Source organism: Danio rerio, chromosome 19 (genome assembly GCF_049306965.1).
Source record: "Danio rerio strain Tuebingen ecotype United States chromosome 19, GRCz12tu, whole genome shotgun sequence".
In the NCBI taxonomy this organism is placed as follows: Eukaryota; Metazoa; Chordata; class Actinopteri; order Cypriniformes; family Danionidae; genus Danio; species Danio rerio.
Genome location: NC_133194.1, coordinates 37159042 through 37179050, shown reverse-complemented (window position 1 = coordinate 37179050; position 20009 = coordinate 37159042). Strand labels below are relative to the sequence as shown.

At 35.4% G+C, this 20009-nt stretch overlaps 1 protein-coding gene across 6 annotated transcripts in view; it reads left to right on the top strand.

Moving 5' to 3' along the window:
• Window positions 1-20009, top strand: part of elp2 (elongator acetyltransferase complex subunit 2) — a 50889-nt gene that overhangs the window by 16358 nt on the left and 14522 nt on the right. The window contains exons 11-17 of one of the 6 annotated variants that reach the window (XR_012394630.1): window positions 5818-5946; window positions 6079-6225; window positions 6318-6509; window positions 9386-9455; window positions 9562-9660; window positions 12645-12691; window positions 17298-17370. Coding sequence is in view for 3 of the 6 variants with exons in the window: in NM_001044925.1 (NP_001038390.1) it covers window positions 5818-5946; window positions 6079-6225; window positions 6318-6509; window positions 9386-9500; window positions 9562-9660; window positions 12645-12702; window positions 17298-17370 (813 nt within the window). In the remaining 3 variants the exon portion in view is untranslated. Of the gene's footprint in view, window positions 1-5817; window positions 5947-6078; window positions 6226-6317; window positions 6510-9385; window positions 9501-9561; window positions 9661-12644; window positions 13433-13474; window positions 13987-17297; window positions 17371-20009 lie in introns of those variants that run through there. The other 5 variants (XR_012394631.1, XM_005159658.6, NM_001044925.1 and 2 more) reach the window with 5 other exon arrangements.

The following is a 20009-nucleotide window of genomic DNA, read 5'->3' as shown; positions in this document are numbered from 1 at the left end:
TCAGTATCCAGCATTATTGTTGCGTTGCTCGCTTTTATGCTGATGAATATCATCTCAACAGAAATGAAAGCATTAGAAAAGCATTAGTTTGTCCGGTAGTGATTACTTTTATCTTGTTTGATAAAGTGCAAGATTATACGAATATTCATTTAACGAATGCATTTAGCCACAGTGACTTACAATTTACTCATTAAATCAAACAGGAACAACTGGCGATAAGTAACATTCACATGCACTCACACCAGGCTATCTGAACTGTGCCTGAGCGCGTTTTATGGTTCGTTTGACAAGTGTGTTTGCTCTGAATCGGGCCCAGGCGTGGTTCAGTTGGCTGGCCCTGGCCTGGTTGGAGGAGGTGTGCCAGAGTATGGTTTTGTTGGGCTTTGGTGCTGTACACTTGTAAACATATTGTTTCTGCTTAAAGTGCATTTATTTCTTTTTTTAAATATGTTTATCGACTAGGGCTGGGCGATTTAATCAAAAAATAATCAAAATCAACACTCAGAAGCTATAATCGATCAAAATTTTCCAAGTTATTATTATTTTTTATTACTTTTTCTACCGCATGTGGAGTCATGTGACTCCACTCTGATTTATTTTTTTGCATCGAATGCACTGCCGTGTAACTAAACATTGCACGTTTGCACTACATTGATGATGGTTGGAAGCTGCGCTGAGATGCCTTGAGACGGCATACTTTCCATTACAATAAAATTATTAATTACTATAAAAATATAAAAATATTTACTATACAAAACTTGTCAGTAAACTATCAGGGCAAAAAAATAAAAAATAAATAAATAAAATAATCGTTCATTAATCATAATCGAGTTAAAATGTTCATTTAATTGAAATTTTAATTTAATCCAAATTGCCCAGCCCTAATTCAGACTGCACAATATATTGTTATGCACCATTTAGGGATGGTGCACAAGATAAAGGCATATGCAAAGACTTAAACAAGAAACTAAGGGTGCTTTCACATCTGTAGTTCGCTTCACTTGGTCCAGACCAAGGGCAATAAATGATACATTGTAGCATTTTCTGCCGCCTTTGGGTCGTTTTCACACTACGATTGCTTTGGTCCGAACCAGATGAAGAGACCAAAATGCAGTTATCTGACAAAATCCACAATCATCTGACAAAATCCTCATCACTCATTGGCCAGATGTTGTTGAACATAGTTCCTAAACTGCGTATCGATTAGTCAGAATACACATGCGGAAAAATGGCAATGGAACTCACAAAAGTAAACAAACCGGCAGACACAAAATGTCACTTTTTACTATGGAGGGACGACTGCGCTGACTGATTGTATCCCTGCACATAGTATACTATATAGTTTGCATACATCACTTTAGACAAACTATACATTTTGAAAATGAAGCGTGGCCGCAGCTGGAAAACAATGTTTTAATGCATCGCGCGTCACTTCAGGAGGAGACGTAAATTAATTTAGCTAAACTGCTACATGGTCATCTTGCAAAAATATTACCAACGATCCATCAGGTAATGTTTTTCCCTCTCTCTCTTTCTGTTGGAAAAATATTTTTCCTCCATATCCTGCACAGCTCGTCGACCTACGTTTGAAAGCATACCGAGACCACCATTTCAAGCAGGTCTCGGTATGCTTTTTTGGTCCGCTTTTGGTGCGCGCTTGAGTACGATTGCTACATTCACACCTGCCCAAATGAACCGCACCAAGAAGGCAAACGAACTCTAGTGTGATTCAACCGAACTAAATAAGGCAGGTGTGAAAGCACCCTTAAACGTGAAACTTTTTAAAAATTAAAGTTCTGTAATCCAATGAGGAGCTAGTAACAGCAAGCGACAACACACAATCAGCCTGTAGTAACCAGCCAGAGATAGATAAAAACGTTAATCCATTACCTTTAAACGTTAAATTAAGCCTCTAAAAATATAGTAGGAATGTAAAATTTGTAATAACAGAGAACTTGTACTAAAACAAAAATTTTCAAAGCTAAAGATCACTAATACACAGACTCTGGTTCCAAAAGCGGCCATATTTATTTCTTTTTCATGACCGTATATAGACAGTAAGTGAAGTTGTAGAGAAAGGGGATGGGGTTTGGTAAATGTCCGCGAGCCAAAACACGAACTTGGTATGCCTGAAGCGCAGAGGGCCTATATGTCGGCACACTAGCCACAAGGCCATACTAGATATTTGGGCTGAACTTTTCTGCAGTGGACAGAAGCTCACTGAAGACAAAGTACAAACAACAAAGTAAGTGTGTTGGAGCTGGCAAACACCGATATAGGGACACTGGAGTGTTTTAAAGCTGCGAAGATCAGTTGATTCATCAGCGGATCATTCATATGTCAGCTCATAGAAAGACCAGCCCAACTTTGCAGCTTTAAAATCCTCCAGTGTCCAGTGGTGGAGAGTGGTAAACTTCATGGAGTCATTTCTGTTGAGCACGTGAAAGCAACGCCGAATCAGAGTATGGTCAGAGTTGAGCTAAAGCCTGCACTTTATGAATGATATGAATGATGTGGCCTGCACAATCTTTAACTTCCAGGCCACATCATTCATGATCAGTTATGACTTTCTATTCATTTCCAAAATCTTCCATTTTTCCTGCTTTTTTTGTCATTCAAATACCATCTCAAACTCTGTGGTTTGTGTTACAAACACAGATCCATATTGGTGCCACCGATCCATATTGGTGTTCCTTCCCTAAACAAGAACGATTGCACATTTCACCCATGAGATTTGGCCGTGATATACGAGTAGTCATGTGGATGGAATTCAAAATCAATCTGGTTAATGTTGCATCACTCTTTCCAGAATGGCTTGCAGAGATCCGTGCCATTCAAAGTGAAGAGCTCTCTTTATCGCAGTCATTAGTTCCGCCATATTCACTCCGTAGGATACGCCTGTGAAGGGCATCTGAAATGTCTCTCTATTGGCATAGACAGGAGCATGAAAATGTCGATAGCCCTAACCGCTTGATGCTTTGTGGATTTGGTTTCGAATCCGTGTATTCCTGTCAACGTCACTCTGTCCAAACTGTCCCACATGTCTTGTGACGGTGTTAAAATCCCAGCGTTAGATGGTTGATTTGTCCATCTAGTGTTGTCGTTTTGATGAAGAGCTTAAGCTAGCCACCTGATCTGGCAATATCTTTGAGACATGCTCTGCTGGGCATGACAAGAGACTGTGAATCATTGAGTGGTGACACCTCTGAACGTGAGGAATCATTGCTTTTTACACAGCTGCCACTGGAAATGTCTTGTCCTGTTCAAGGTCAACAGGATACACAATTGTAAGGGCTGAAATTTTCATACCTCCTTTTCACAACTGAAAGTGTGATTAGACGAGATTCGCAAAACGGTTTCCTCACCCTCAGAGTGTGGAGCATCAGTCTTTGCATTGCACACAGCCATAAATAAAAGTAGAGGCAGGTTATCGCTGATGGCATAATCATGACTAATTATCTTGTTTTATACAATGTTACCGCATGCTTCGCAGCACGACTCGCTACCCCCATTACCGTGAGACACTCGAGCAGCATTAAGCATGTTAGACACGGGCCAGACAGAGGGCAAACCATGCTACAGTTTGCTGAAAAACAATTACGGTGCTTTGGTATTCAAACACCAGCCCAGTCTGGGGAGTTTACACTGATTCATTCTTCATGTGACCGTTTTGTCTCCCAGGCTCATATTTGATTTAATGTGTGCTTGATTACGTTCAACTTCACATTAATGCGTTCAAAGGGAGCAAACACGATTTATTCCTCATTTAATAGTCTCCTCTTTGCATACGTCTTGCTTTTCGCTCGTCGGCCTGATTAATTGGTGTTCTCAGACTGTTACTTAACGGAGATGGAGCACAGCTGTAGACTCTCGACTCAGATTGCGCAGGATTCATGACCACTAATTAGCGGCCCGCTTGACCAGATGCTTTACCAGGGGCAGTGTCACCAGCAAAGGCCTTTCTTATCAAACATCCACCATCAAGAAATGATGGGAGTGCACTAAAGCACTTCCCAGGTCTTTGTTTACACACAAAGCTGCTCTTTGGCATGGAATTTTTAGCCACACCAGACAATTAGCTCATGACAGTCGCAGGATAATGTCATGCTATCTCTGTAATCAAATAAACACCAAACTCTACAAAGAGCATTTCAGAAGGGATGACAGTCTACTGTATTACTATAATTATTGCTGTGGTCTTGTTTACAACACTCATTGCTACCTAAAAAGTTAAATTCTGTTACCAGCAGTCTAATGATGCTGTTTCTCTCAAAAATAATTGTTTGAGGAAACATTTATGAACATCACCAAAAGCCAAGCATAGTTTTTTTTTTTTGGTCTTTTACAGGAAAACTGCAGTGTCTGCATACCTATACATAAATATACTTTGTGCTTATGATATACAGCGAAACTGTTTGCTCAGTTAAACATGAAGTTTGAACTGTAGGCCTACATAAACTCGAAACAGTGAATTTTTACAAATTTTTTTTTATTGCCTTATTCCGACTAAAGTCATAACTGAACTAAACAGAAATGGAATTAAGACATGTGGAGGATGCATATATTAGTGCCATTATTGAATTAAACATTGCAAAATGCGTAAGTTTTTTTCTTTCCATTTGACGTGCGTTATTAATTTCCATAACACTCTCGCCAGTCCTTACTCCTTATTTGCTTCTAATACCATAGTTTGTCACGGGGGCATGAATGAAATGTTCATGACTGAATGTGAAACTGCCGAACTGCAGTTAAAGTCACCCAAAATCACAGGAAACTCTTACTTGAAAGCACTACAGGCAAACAGCTTAATTGTATTATTGTCTATTAAGGCAAATAAGATTACAGATGTCCATGTAAACGTAGTCACTAGTGTCTTCGAAGTAAGTGAAAGATCCAGAAGGGTATCCTGCTGATCTGATTCAGAAGGGCACTTTTTTTGTCGGATGGCTCACTGGTCAGGTATATATCCGTGCTGAAATATCAATGTGAAAGTCATTATAGCTTGCTTAGATAAAACCCAGCTCCCAACCCAACTTTGAGAATAGATTAACAACGATATTTTTTATCGCGCAATATAAGTCTCACATTAACATAGCATGTTGACACCGATAATGGCCCACCACTATGCATTATATATATCAGGATATGAGATGTTTATGATATCACCCATCCCTACTTGGATGCAATGTCTATTATTTATTAGCACAAGGTATGAGTCTATTGTTTACATTTTTTATTTATTTTTTTTATAAGCCATAGTGGTTTAACAATAGATTTATGAGAATTTTACTGTTGTTTCAGGAACAGTTGGGACTGATGTCAATGTTTCCAACAATCCACTAAACTATTGTAAATAGTAGTGAAATGTGGTGCATCCACACTTACTGTTACTCTGTGAAATTCTGCATATAATCTCCAGTCATTGTAATGGGAATTTCTGGATTAATCTTGTTTTTTTGAGAGAGAAGAAGTTTACCTCTTAGATTGTGTTAATGTGGGTTTGGCCAGTTCTATGCATCTTACAGTTATTGGCAAGACGCAGTGGGCTTTAAGAATGTTTAGTTTTGATGAAATCATTGCATCATTCTGTTGTTGTATAGGAAATGCCACCTCAGGTTGCATGGGTAACTAAAATAAAGTCCTTCTAGGGTGACCAATCAATCATTTTGTTTTTGAACGAACCATTTACCCCAAAGTAAATTTAGACAAATATCTGCTAAATTTCTATTCTAAGAACTTGTAGGAATGCTTCAGTCTTGGTTTGTAGGTCTTTAATTTATCATTTCCCCATTATGTTTTGGTTGACCCCTCATTAAGGTTCGTGTTGGTGAAGTTGGAGGAAACACCCTGGGTTTCTATGGATGTCAGATGAGTCCAGACGGCTCTATGATTCTGGCTCATGCCTTTCATGGGGCACTACACCTTTGGCACCATGATAGCAACCAGGTCATACTTCAGTAGCCTAAATATTTTTTATGCAGACATTAATTCTGAATGTTCTTATTCAGTAATCAGTAAAGTCTGTGATAATTCACACTAAATGTGATAAATCAATATGGAGATTTGTGTCTTGCACAGGAATGGAGGCCTAGTGTGGTCATTTCAGGTCACTTTAACGCAGTGCAGGACATGAGCTGGGACCCCGAGGGAGAGTTTATCATCACTGTTGGTTCAGACCAAACCACCAGACTCTTTACACCCTGGACGAGAAAAGGAAGCTCACAGGTTTCGACAAATATCAGAACTTTAACCCTTTGTTTATTTTTTATTAATTGATTATACACAATGGTTAGATGTAAAGTGATGTGCCTTTACAGATTACCTGGCATGAGATCTCAAGACCGCAGATCCACGGCTACGATATGCAGTGTCTGACTATGGTTGGCCGCTTTCAGTTTGTGTCCGGTGCTGACGAAAAGGTCCTTCGAGTGTTCAAGGCTCCGCGGAATTTTGTGGAGAACTTCGCCCACATATCAGGCACCTCTCTGGAGAAACTGCTGGGCTGTAATGTAAGTACTGAGAATCATCTCATCTTCACACTTTAATTAGTTACATCAAATAAAACCAGGATTTTAATTACTCTTTGCGCCGTCTTGGATCAGCGAGAGATTTTAAGATGAGTCTCACATTTTCTCCATTATCTTAATCCTAATGTTTATGCAGATATATACTGAATGAGTTTCATTTTCTGTAACTTCAGGTCATGGTAAATGAAGCTACATAAATGGCACTCTCATTTCAGGTTGATCTTGTGTAATTAAGTGAATATCATGCATCTTGTGCAGATTACTACATTTTAACTTTTATTTTTAAGAGTTCACATCAGAGTTTTCACAGTTGGACTAGTTATCATTCCTAGGGTCATTCCAAACCTATTAATGAGTATTTGTATACATTATGTTGCTTTTCTAAGCATCTAGCCCAAAACATTTTAACGCATTCATACTTTAATATTGATATGATATTGATCAATTAAATAACAAATGATAATGTAATTATACTACAGTCTTAAAAAAAAAGTCAAATTTTCTTTTCAAAAAGTCAAAAATTATTTCTTAAATAATGGTTTGTATAAAGCACTGAAATGACGTCCGCAAACTAATAAATTACTCTAGTAAATCGCAAAGTGTAAAATTTATTTTTCTTTTTTTTTTTTTTTTACATTTATTTATTTATTTATTTATTTATTTATTTAAAATAAAAAAATCTAGTCAGCTGTGTTTATGAGGTGCTAATGAAAATTCACTGCATGTCTTTGGTAAATCCTATTTTTTATGCCAAATTATGTGCGATGAAATATTCATATTTTGGAAAATATAACAATATATAATATGGAAAGGTTGCGAGTACCATCTGAAATGTGGCACAATTGTCTGTGCATTTAAAAAACGAAATATGGAATTGTACTTTGGAAAAGGACTTTAATTTAATCACTTGTTTTAAAGGGCACCTACAATGAAAATCATCTTTTGTAAGCTGTTTGGACAGAACTGTGTAGGTATAGTGTGTCCACAGTCATAGTGGAGTGATAGAAACCCAAACTTTTCTATAATGGGAGGATCCAAATCCCTCCCATTATGAGACCTACTGCAACTTGACACATGACAACTTGACTACGGTTTCCCCGCCCACCGAATTGATTGACAGCCACGTATTAACATGTGTCCGTAGTAACATGTATAATCGTTTCAACAAGACAAGACCTGCGCAAAGCAATCGGGATTAAATGATCTCTTCAGCTCTCTGTATTCAGCAGCACCTCAAGAATGAGTTTTACAAGTTTAAAACGTTTCTAAAGCCATGCATGTTTGTAATAAAGACCGTAAGATTGATTCGTAATTCTTTACCACAGCCACATGTCAGTTGTGTGCACATGTGCGAGCAAACTTTATAACGACATTGTGTGTGACTCGTTGTTGTAGAAAGACTTTAAGAATTATATTCACAACAAATCCATCAAATAGCTTTTGGGAAAGTTCTCACTGTAGTAAAGGAGATCTGCTTCATTCTTGTCTGATACTGTGCTGCTAATGCATGAGACGCAGCAGGAGAAGCTACACCCATCATAGCAATAGTGAGCGATCTCTGACACAAACGTGGTAACGGTGGGTAGGGGGATGCAACTCATTTGCATTAAAGGCACAGGCACCAAAACAGCTACAAAGTCAAACTAGCTCTGATTTTCAATATAAACAAAGGTATAATAAATAATCTGATGGGTATTTTCAGCTGAAACTTTACAGACACATTCTGGAGACACAAATGACTTATCTTAAATCTTGAAAAAGGTGTAAAATAGGTGCCCTTTAATACATTTTCTGCTTTTTGTATTTTTTAAATGTATAATTTGTTGAAATGTTTTTTTTTTCTTCCTAAAACCAGTGTAGTTTTTTAGAATGAATATTTGCACATTTTACAGTTTATTAGTTATTATTTCTATAATTGTGTTTTTTTTTTTGTGTTTTTTTTCTTTTAGTGGAAAAAAAAGTTTTTCTTTGTGGATGTTTTATTGTGCAGATTTCAATTACACATTGATGTTAAATATTTAAATATTTTGCTTCCATTTGTAAGTTAATAACAATTGGTTCTTTACATAATTTGATATATCATTGAACATAATCAAATTGAGATATACAGTTGAAGTCAGAATTATTAGCCCCCTCCTCCTGTTCATTTTTTCCCCAATTTCTGTTTAATGGAAAAAAGATTTTTTTCAACACATTTCCAAACATGATAGTTTTAATAACTCATTTCTAATAACTGATTTTATCTTTGCCATGATGACAGTAAATAATATTTTACTTCCATACAGCTTAAAGTGACATTTAAAGGCTTAACTAGGTTAATTAAGTTAACTAGGCAGGTTAGGGTAATTAGGCAAGTTATTGTATAACGATGGTTTGTTTTGAAAACAGTCGAAAAAAATTGGCTTAAAAGGGCTAATAATTTTGACCTTAAAATAGCTTTTAAAAAATTTAAAACTGCTTTTATTCTAGCCGAAATAAAGCAGAAAAGACTTTCTCCAGAAGAAAAAATATTATCAGACATGCTGTGAAAATTTCCTTGCTGCTTTGTTGAACATTATTTGGTAAATATTTAAAAAAAGAAGATAAAATTCAAAGGGGGGCTAGTAATTCTGACATCAACTATATATATATATATATATATATATATATATATATATATATATATATATATATATATATATATATATATATATATATATATATATATATATATATATACATATAAATAAATATATACATATAATGTTCTGCATTTAAGACAGAATTAGATCAGTTAATAATACCTAATGAAACTCTAGTGTATAGAAAGTTTTATATATAGAGGTTTTACAGTGTCGCTCTGTCTCCTGGGTATTCAGGATATAGCAGATCTCCCAGAAGGAGCCAGCACTCCTGCCCTTGGCCTGTCCAACAAGGCCGTGTTTCAAGGTATGAACCCTTTGAAATGGTCAACCACTGGAGAATTTACATTGTGTTGATCCTGAGAGTAAAGGCAGTTGCTAACCTTTTACTATGGCGTCTGTTGTTTTTACAGGTGACCTCGCGTCACCGAGCCCTCAACAGGATGGCGGAGATTTCAATAGCCTGTCTGACCAATATAAGGAGTCCTACTTTCAACCTCTCAAACTCGCAGGTACTCATCATAACATGTTCTTATGCCAGAGTTTTTCATCTGATGGGTAAACAAATTGTAATAGCAGCTTCAAAAATATGTAAATTATTAATACTGAACAATTATCAGATCTATGAATAATACATGATGTCATAAGTTCTTAGCCAACACGAACAGCCCTCCAGACAAACATTTATTAAATTTTTTAATTTACCAGAGGTTCTGACAATACCATAGCTGCAGTAAATTTTAAAAACAATTGATTTGCATAATTTAGTCAAGCCATTTATTTTTAATAATTGATTCAATGAACTACTTGTAAAGATCTCACTTGTTTTAATTAGCGTTTTTGATCCTGTGTAATTTAGTGTGTATAATGCATCTAGTGCAGCCAAAAGCAGTCATTCTTATATTAGAACCAACTAACAACAGGGGCCAAAATAAATTAAGACATGATTCCATTATAGGAATGATTCAGTAACATATTTAATAGTTATCTTAATGCATTATTCTAATAAATGGGTAAATACATATATAATAGTTAATTAGCGGTGGACTTGGCGATTGGAAGGCTCTAAGCAATTTCAGGTGTGGGGTCTAAGCATTGAAATTCAAAACAGTCTCTTTTTTGCTCTGTCAATTCGTTTTTGTTTTGTTTTTTTGCAAATAAACCGCTTGTTAAAAATATATTTTAAGTAGTCCCTTTTAATATAAAATTAAATACAATACATTCACAAATAAAAAAATAAGTTCACAAACTAACTATATACAGTTAATCAGCCATATTTGAGGTTAGATTTTAGTATTTGCATGTGCAGTACGGAAGGAATGTTCCACTATTCATAAGAGCCCCTGGTTTTAAAAGGGTCAATGACATTAAAATCTTAATGGTTCTTGACAGATTGTACAACATGTGATAGATCATTTATAAAAGAGCTATATGATTAATATAGGCTTCTTGGCACTCTTCGGGGCTCCCTAATTTCAGGGGGCCCTAAAGGCTGATTTATACTTTTGCGGCAAGCGCACACGTATGGCCCGGCGCAGACTTTGTGCAGTCGCATAGCCCCTGCCGTGGCTGGCGCTGACAATCACCTCTCAAAAAATGTAACTACACGTCGCAACAATGCGTAGCGCAAACTCTGTTATTTCTTGGTTTGGTTTTGCTGAGAGGTGGTGCTGAGAGCCGCGAGCTCAGTGGAGCGATTGTTTGCACGTCAAATCCTCACTTATTATTTAATGGTTAATACTAATTATGATATTTTTATGTTTTTTAAAAATTTGATTGCTACAGTATATATCAGTTTTTTTTCTTTTTTTTTTTTCAAATTTCAAACCCCTTTATAAAAGAATACAATTTTAATTAATCACTTATTATTTAATAGTTCATATTTATTATCAAATATTTACGTTTTTAACAACAATTTAATGGCTACACTATATATATCCATGTTTATTTTCAAATTTTAAACTCCTTTATGAAAAAAATTAAAACTAAATGAATAACTTATTATTTAATAGTTAATTATAATTATCAAATTTTTAATGTTTTTTAGCATGAATTTGATAGCTACAATGTATATTTTCAAGTTTTAAACTCCTTTATAAACAAATAAATTTTTAATGAATCACTTATTGTTAACAATAGTTATTATATTTATTTTTTTTTACAGGATTTAGATTCCTACAGTGTATATCCATATGTATTATATATATCTAAATAAATAATATTTATATTATTTAATAGCTAATAATAATTAACTTTTTTTTTTTTACTTTTTTTTTTAAACATGAATTTGATCGCTATAGTGTACATCAGTTTTTTTTAAGTGCTAAACTCCTTTATAACTGAATAACATTTTAATTAAATACTAATTTAATGATTAATAATAATTATCACATTTTTAAGTTTTGTTTTTTAATAATTTGATCGCTACAGTGTATATCAGTGTTTATTTTCTAATTTTAAACCTATTTATAAAAGAATAAAATATAAATTCACCACTTAATATTTAATTTACTTTTTGTAGCAGCAGGTCAGTGTTTTGTTTCACTCATGGTACTTTTACCTATAGTTTGACAATTTAATCTTTACTGTTACTTAAAACATTAAAGAAGACATTTAATATGCTTTCATTTTTTTTGTATATGAAATACAATTTGCAAATGTAGTTGAATGCATATACTTAAACAGGACTACTCATCTTTGACCCATACCGCTATGTTTACTCTGCATCAGGCTTCTGTTTGTTGAGTTGCTTCTAGAAAACACAAAGATGTGCTTCATTTTTGACAGGCAGTTATTACGACTGTTTTGGCTGGTTTATTAATGTATCTGGGGCATGAATCAGAGATACTGGAAACAAATGTTATTACAGCATGAGATGGGGGGGTTCTGGAGTGTTGCAGCACGGGGTTTATGCCTCTCTTGCTTCAGGCGAACAGTGGCAAACGTTGTCAATGTGATTGAAAAAGCTCCTTAATCTGGAATCATAATTAGAAAGAAGGCTTATATAATTGCAAAGTTAAAATATTGATGACTCTGGGCTATAGGGAGCGCAATGAGGCGGACACAGAGTTGTTAATGGAATAATACCACTCCCTCCATCTCACTTCTTATGGAGGGGCTAAAAAAAGAGGAAAATAATTAAAGTGAAACTGCAAACCAGGGATGAATAAAAATAAAATAAAAAAAAGCCTGGTCTCCAATCCATTTCAATTGGGGCATGTGTTGCATAAGTGTCTGTGTATCTAAATGAGACGATATTATTTCCGGCTCGCACAAAGAAAGCTCAATTTGATTTACAGCATGTCGTAAAGCTAACGGCCATTGAAAATTGTAGATAAAGCTGCCGTTGTTCCAAACAGCTTTGAGTAAATTGCTCAGCTGTGAATCTGTTGCTGAATTAAAAGATGAGCCTGTTGAAAAAAATATGGTCTATAGGCTTCTGCATATTTCACATAATAACTGCACACATCTTTTTTTTTTTCTGGCTTATTTTCAGAGCCTCCGACAGAGGACGACCTCTTGCAGAACACGCTGTGGCCAGAGGTACAGAAGCTGTGAGTTTCCTATCAGTCCTCATTGGCTATTGCAGCAGCAGGCACTAATGCTGACTGCATTATTGCTTAACCAGCGTGTGTGACATTAATAATGCAGCCTAATAGGTATTTAGAGCTCACAAGAGGAACCATTCATTCTGTGTGTGGTGAAACTAACAAGAAAAAAACTAAATTGATTAGTAAAGAATGTCTTTTTCTAACTTTATGCTTTTTCATGTAACGAATGAACAAATGTGAACGCAGATGCTTCTAGTAGGTTCAATGTTTTGCGTAGATGCACAGTTGAAGGCATTTCTAATACCTCTTGAGGTCTTCTATCACTACTAATAATAGTAATAATAATAATAAACATCATAATAATATTATTGTTTTATGTTACAACATGACAGAAAACAACATGAATCAACAAGTCATTTTTAGATCTTACCCAGCACCAAAAACACACACAAAAGGCAATTGTGTAAATTGTACATTTTCTTCAAATGTCCCATGGACAAATGTGGAATTATTAAAGGGGTGGTCCACTATGATATCATATTTTGAACTGTAGTTGATGTGTAATGTAGCTGTGTGAACATAAACAGCATATCTGAATGTAAGACTCTCAAAGATCAATGCAATAGGGAGAAATTGGCTTTTACAGAGTTAGCTTAGCAAAGCCTACAGCAAACGAAGTTTGGGTACTACAAAAAAAGAAACATCTGGGCTAGTGATATTACAAGCGTTTCAGGTTATGCGCATACACCACGCACATACACCCCGCGTGGGGTAGGGGCCTGGCCAGAGGCGCTGTAATGTTGAAATGCTGCCATTTCAACAGAGCTTGTTCTGTTTGTGTATTTGGGCTTCCAAAGGAAACAACATAAAGAGAGAAGTGCTTACAGTTTTATTTTAATTATTCATTCATTCATTCATTTTCTTTTCAGCTTAGTTCGTTTATTAATCCGGGGTCTTTACAGCGGAATGAACCACTAACTTATTGAGCCTATGTTCTACGCAGAGTATGACCTTCCAACCCATCTTTGGAAAACATCCATACACACTCAATCACACTCGTACACTATAGCCAATTTAGCTCACCCAATTTGCCTGCACCGCATGTCTTTGGACTGTGGGGAAAACCGGAGTACCCGGAGGAAACCCCAGTAAATGTGGGGAGAACATGCAAACTTCACACAGAAACGCCAACTGACCCAGCCAAGGCTCGAACCAGCGACCTTCGTGCTGTGAGGTGACAGCACTACCTACTGCGCAACCGCGTCACCTTAATTTTAATTATGTTCCAGAGAATTAAAAAAACGTATAGCTAGCATTTGACAAAGAACAGCTTCCAGAATCTCTCTTAGTTCAGTGCTGGATTTATCTAAAATCTCCTCAAAGAAGGAGCAGCTCCAACCATAACAGACGAAGCTGTGGATTGTGAGCCAGAACCTGTAAGGGTTTTTATTTGTTAAAATTTATTTATTACCTGCACAGTTTCTAGCGTTAATGTTATGTTGTAGCAAGGACGCAAACAAGGATGTAAACGAAGGGAAATGCTGTTTTGCACCGTTAACACTTGAGCTGTAAATTCATATTTATCCATCAAACCTTTGTAAACACTTACAATTTTCACCAGCACTGCAGTGTCTTTCTATCCGGCCTCTCTACAGCTCAAAAAACGAATTTGCAAAAGATATGTGAACGCTTTATATTATTTATACATGTTTAGAACCTGAATATATATGACAAACATTTGTCAGATGTTATGTGAGGTTCAGCTGTGTGCTCTTCATTTTCTGTCTGATTCAAGTTCAAACTGATAGAGCTAACAGTTACACTGACTGACAGTATATATACAACACAGACACAGAGCATGCTAGTAATGGCATGACTCTTCTTGGTGACGTGCAGTCGATCTATGAATCACAGCACATTATGTTAGCCGACCAATCAGAGCCTCTTGAGTCGAAGGAACTAGAAAATCTGGATGACTTTTTCCATGTTAACTTAGTAGCTGTATATAATTAAAGTAAAATATATGAAAAAATAAGGTAATTTTTTTTTTTAATCAAATAAAGCGTAAGCACACCTTGCTTTGCACCCCATGATCCCAACCAAGCCTTAAAATAGACTCTGGACCAGCCCTTTTATAAAATGTATTTGTTGACCAATTTTTTTTTTTGCTTTGTTTTTTTGTGTGTGTTGGCTAATGCCAGGTATATGATCATTTATCATTTTAATTTTAATTATTATTTGTGAATTGATTATGTGGTTATTGTTCGAAAGTGCATACACTAAACATGGTTTAAAAATGATATTCTATTATTAATTTGAAAAATCTAATTCTTTTGTTAAGTACCATATTAAATAACTGATATTTTGCAATTTTATTGAGCTTCATGTTTTTGAACCATAATCATTAGACAAGAATCGACCAAAATGTAGTTACTATATATCATCCTATTAATCACATTAATCGTATCAATTTCTTAAAGACACTTCAGACAAACATTTAATGACAAAAGAGTGCATTTTCATCAGATTTCCATATACACTCACCGGCCAATTTATTAGGTACACATTACTAGTATCAGGTTGGACCCCTTTTACCTTCAGAACTGCCTTTATCCTTCGTGGCGCAAATTCAACAAGGTACTGAAAATATTCTCAGATTTGTTTTTTTAATTGACATGATGGCATCACCCAGCTGCTGCAGATTTGTTGGCTACACATCCATGATGCTAATCTCCCATTCCACCACCTCCCAAAGCTGCTCTATTGGATTAAGTTCTGGTGATTGTGGAGGTCATTTAAGTACAGTGAACTTATTGTCATGTTCAAGAAACCAGTCTGAGATGATTCGCGCTTTATGACACTGTGCGTTATCCTGTTGAAAGTAGCCATCAGAAGATGGGTACACTGTGTTTATAAAGGGATGGACATGGTCAGCAACAATACTCTGGTAGTCTGTGGCGTTGACACGATGATCAATTGGTACTAATGGGCCTAAAGTGTGCCAAGAAAGTATCCCCCACACCATTACCCTACTGTACCGCCACCAGCCTGAAGCATTGATACAAGGCAGGATGGATCCATACTTCCATGTTGTTGATGCCAAATTCTGACCCTACGATCGAATGTCGCAGCAGAAATAAAAACTCATCAGACTAGGCAACGTTTTTTCAATCTTCCATTGTCTAACTTTGGTGAGCCTGTGTGAATTGTAGCCTCAGTTTCCTGTTCTTAGCTGACAGGAGTGACACGGTGTGGTTTTCTGCTGCGGTAGCCCATCCGCCTCAAAGTTTGGCGTGTTGTGAATTCAGAGCTGCTCTTTTACGTACCACGGTTGTATCGAGTGGTATTTGAGTTACTGTTGCCTTTCTATCAGCTGGAGTCTGGCCATTCTCCTCTGACCTCGGGCATCAACAATGCATTTGCTCCCACAAATTTGCAGCTCAGTGGATAGTTTCTAGAGATGGTTGTGCGTGAAAATCCCAGTAGATCAGCAGTTTTTGAAAAACTCAGACCAGCCCCTCTGGCACCAACAATCGTTCCATGTTCAAAGTCACTTAAATCAGCTATCTTCCCCATTCTGATGCTCGATTTAAACTGCAGCAGATCGTCTTGACCATGTGTACATGCCTAAATGGATTGAGTTGCTGCCATGTGATTAGCTGATTAAAAATTTGGGTTAATGAGCAATTCGACAGGTGTATCTAATAAAGTGGCCATGAGTGTATATAGTATGTTATTCTATTATTTTATTATCAATAGGATAATAGAATGTTGTCAACTTCATGTAAAGAAGAATTACAGTATTGAGACATAATATGTCAAAAACAAAAACAAAACACGGCAGTTTAGCTGCAGATTTGCTTTAAATGCTGATATCTGGCTACCTGAATAGCATCTACATTAATAGCAGACATTTGACGTCTCTAATCAACCACTTTGCTTACAGAGAATTGTTGCTGCAATTTCAGTGCAATGGCAGCATTTGCATCAAGCAAGCATTTGTCTCTCCGTTTGCCTTCTTGTGCATAGTATTTCCTAACCTTTCGTTAACACAGAAAATGACATACGACTCTGACATTTGCTGAAACTGCTCGCAATATAGTACAAAATCGGGTGCTTACTGGCATTTTGCATTAGTTGAATAATGCGGTTTATAATTCAAATGATGTTTTCCAAAATTATTGCAGATTAACAGGGTATTTTTCATAATTAAATATTCGCATTTACAATCGATTTTAATGTACAGACTTGCATTAATAAGAATTCAAAGTCGGTTTCCCTGATACACAGGCGGGTGGCACTGGATAAACTCTAATAATTTACATACACAGCTGTAAGGCGCTGAAGGCTTTTGACAGCCCGGCTTTCGTGAGCTATTCATCCAGCGCTGGAAATTACTAAGCAGATCTGCTAATGGCTGCCAGAGCACACGGCTTTCTTCCACTCCCATAAGCACAGGAGAGAGCGCTGACACACACAAAGCAGCCGCGGCGTTTGAATCACCGCCCCGACTGTCTTTCTCAAGCTGTCACGCTTCTCAAGCTTTATTTGGGAGCAGGTACTGACAGAGCCCTCATTAACATAGCCTCTCTCTGCAGGTACGGGCATGGCTTTGAGATGTTTTGTCTGGCGTCGGATTGTGCGAGGACGGTGGTGGCCTCGGCGTGTAAGGTACAATCACACGGGTGGCCAGATGGTCATTAGTGTCACACAAATGTAGCAGTGGGCAAGGGGTGTGCAATTTTGGCAAACGAAAAAAAATAAGAACAACAATTAAGCATTTTGATGATTGTGTTTTTGTGCTGGTACCTTGGCTGATTTAGGTCATGAATAAAAAAATAAATGTCACAAAAAAACTGCCAGTAGGTGGAGACATGGCCACATTAGGCTTCAAATTGTGCAAGTTGAAAAACACACTCACTCCCAATTATCGTTAAAAAAAGTGATGTCTTCAGGAAGTGGTTTTTCAGGCAATTTGAAAATATAGGAATACTGTAATACAAAACTGTAATAGAAATATTTTTTTCTTGTTTTAAGTTTAGATGCAATCTGAGCTAAAAAAAAAAAATTGATCAATATTTTTTGAAATTTTTTTTATTATTATTTTTTATTTAATATTTTATTGACAACCTAAATCTGATCATATTTTGTACTTGGATGACCTTCGACTTCCGGTGAGAAGAGTGAAACAGAAAAATTTACTGTTTTGTCAATATTGTGACTAATGCACCCTTGCTTCTGTTGCTTCAGCCTGTACCTACAGTTAAAGTCAGAATTATTAGCCCCCCTTTTTATTTTTTATTTTTTTTTGTGTAATTAGGCAAGTTATTGTATAACGATGGTTTGTTCTGTAGACTATTGGGAAAAAAATATAGCTTATATAATTTTTATTGTATAAGTATATAATAAAATAAAATTTATAGTATATAATAATTTTCACCTTAAAATGGTTTTAAAAAAATAATAACTGCTTTTATTCTAACCGAAATAAAACAAATAAGACTTTCTTTTGTAGAAAAAATATTATCAATATTATCTGTGATAAAATCCTTGCTCTGTTAAACATCATTTAGGAAATATTTAAAAAAAGAAAAGAAGTTCAAAGGGGGGCTAATAATTATGACTTCAACTGTATAAACATATCCTCCCTTTATATTAGTGGTGTAACGGATGACAAATCTCACGGTTCGGATCAAATTGTGGTTTTTAGTCACGGATCAGATGATTTTTCGGATCAGCCAAAAAGGGGAGGAGACAAATGTAATTTGCTTTCCATTTATTACAAAAACAACACTGCAAGACACTTTTAGTTTCCTAAAATCAAGAAATAATCAGCTGAATAAAAATAAGTTGTAAAATATTTAGTATTAGGAATGTTACTACACTGTTAATACTACTGTTGCTGATAACACTACATGCATAAATCTAACATTATAACTTGTACAAACCATATTTATTTTTAGACTCATTGTCAGTAAATGATTTAGTTATTTACTCATAAAACTTCATGTTTCATTGCTAGATGTGTCATTTTTAAAGAATAATTCAGTAGCATAATTTTGAGGACATGACAGTCATTTTAATCTTTACCATAAACATCAGTGGTTTTATCTAAATTATCATAGTACTGATGTGTTATTTAACAGTTTGTAACTTCATAAACAACTCAAAAGACTAAAAACTGAATCTCTTTCTTGATTTTTGCATTTTTCAAACACAGATTTGAATGCAGCAATTCGAAGGATTTAATAAACAAATGCAAATCATCATCATTTATAATTTGTTGCGTAGGTGTTAAGATTTTGATCTTTTAATGATTAATCGTGCAGCTCAAACTGAATCTATTAATGCAGGCTAAACAAGCAGTAACAGAAAACACCTTTAATAACCTAAGAAACTCACCACATCCTGAAAAACCTACCACAACTTCTTCTGTCATCATTATATTTTACAGAAAAGCCTAAATGCTTTCATACATGCGATTTGAATGACATGAGAGGGGATCTCTCTGCGATCCTTACAAATTTAGGATCAATCTACAGGTAAAAAAATGTGTTAATCCGCGGGTCTCGTGTGTTCCGAACTGTGGGTTGTGATTTGTACGAATCACATATCAAACGTGATCCATTACACCCTTACTATATATATATATATATATATATATATATATATATATATATATATATATATATATATCCTAATATGTATATATATATATATCCTAATATGTATATGTATATATGTGTGTGTGTGTGTGTATGTGTGTATGTATGTATGTGTTTAACAGAGCAAGGAAATAATATTTTTTCTTCTGAAAAAAGTCTTATTTGTTTTATTTCCGCTTGAATAAAAGCAGTTATTAATTTTTTAAACACCATTTTAGGGACAAAATTATTAGCCCCTTTAAGCTATATTTTTTTTCTCGATAACCTACAGAACAAACCATTGTTATACAATAACTTGCCTGATTACCCTAACCTGCCTAGTTACCTTAATTAACCTAGTTAAGCCTTTAAATGTCACTTTAAGCTGTATAGAAGTATTTATAAAATATCTAGTAAAATAATATTTACTGTCATCATGGTAAAGAGAAAACAAATCCATTATTAGAGATGAGTTATTAAAACTATTATGATTAGAAATGTGTTGAAAAAAATCTTCCCTCCGTTAAACAGAAAATGGGAAAAAAAATAAAATCTATTAATTCAAGGGGAGCTAATAATTCTGACTTCAACTGTGTATGTGTATATATATATATATATATATATATATATATATATATATATATATATATATATATATATATATAT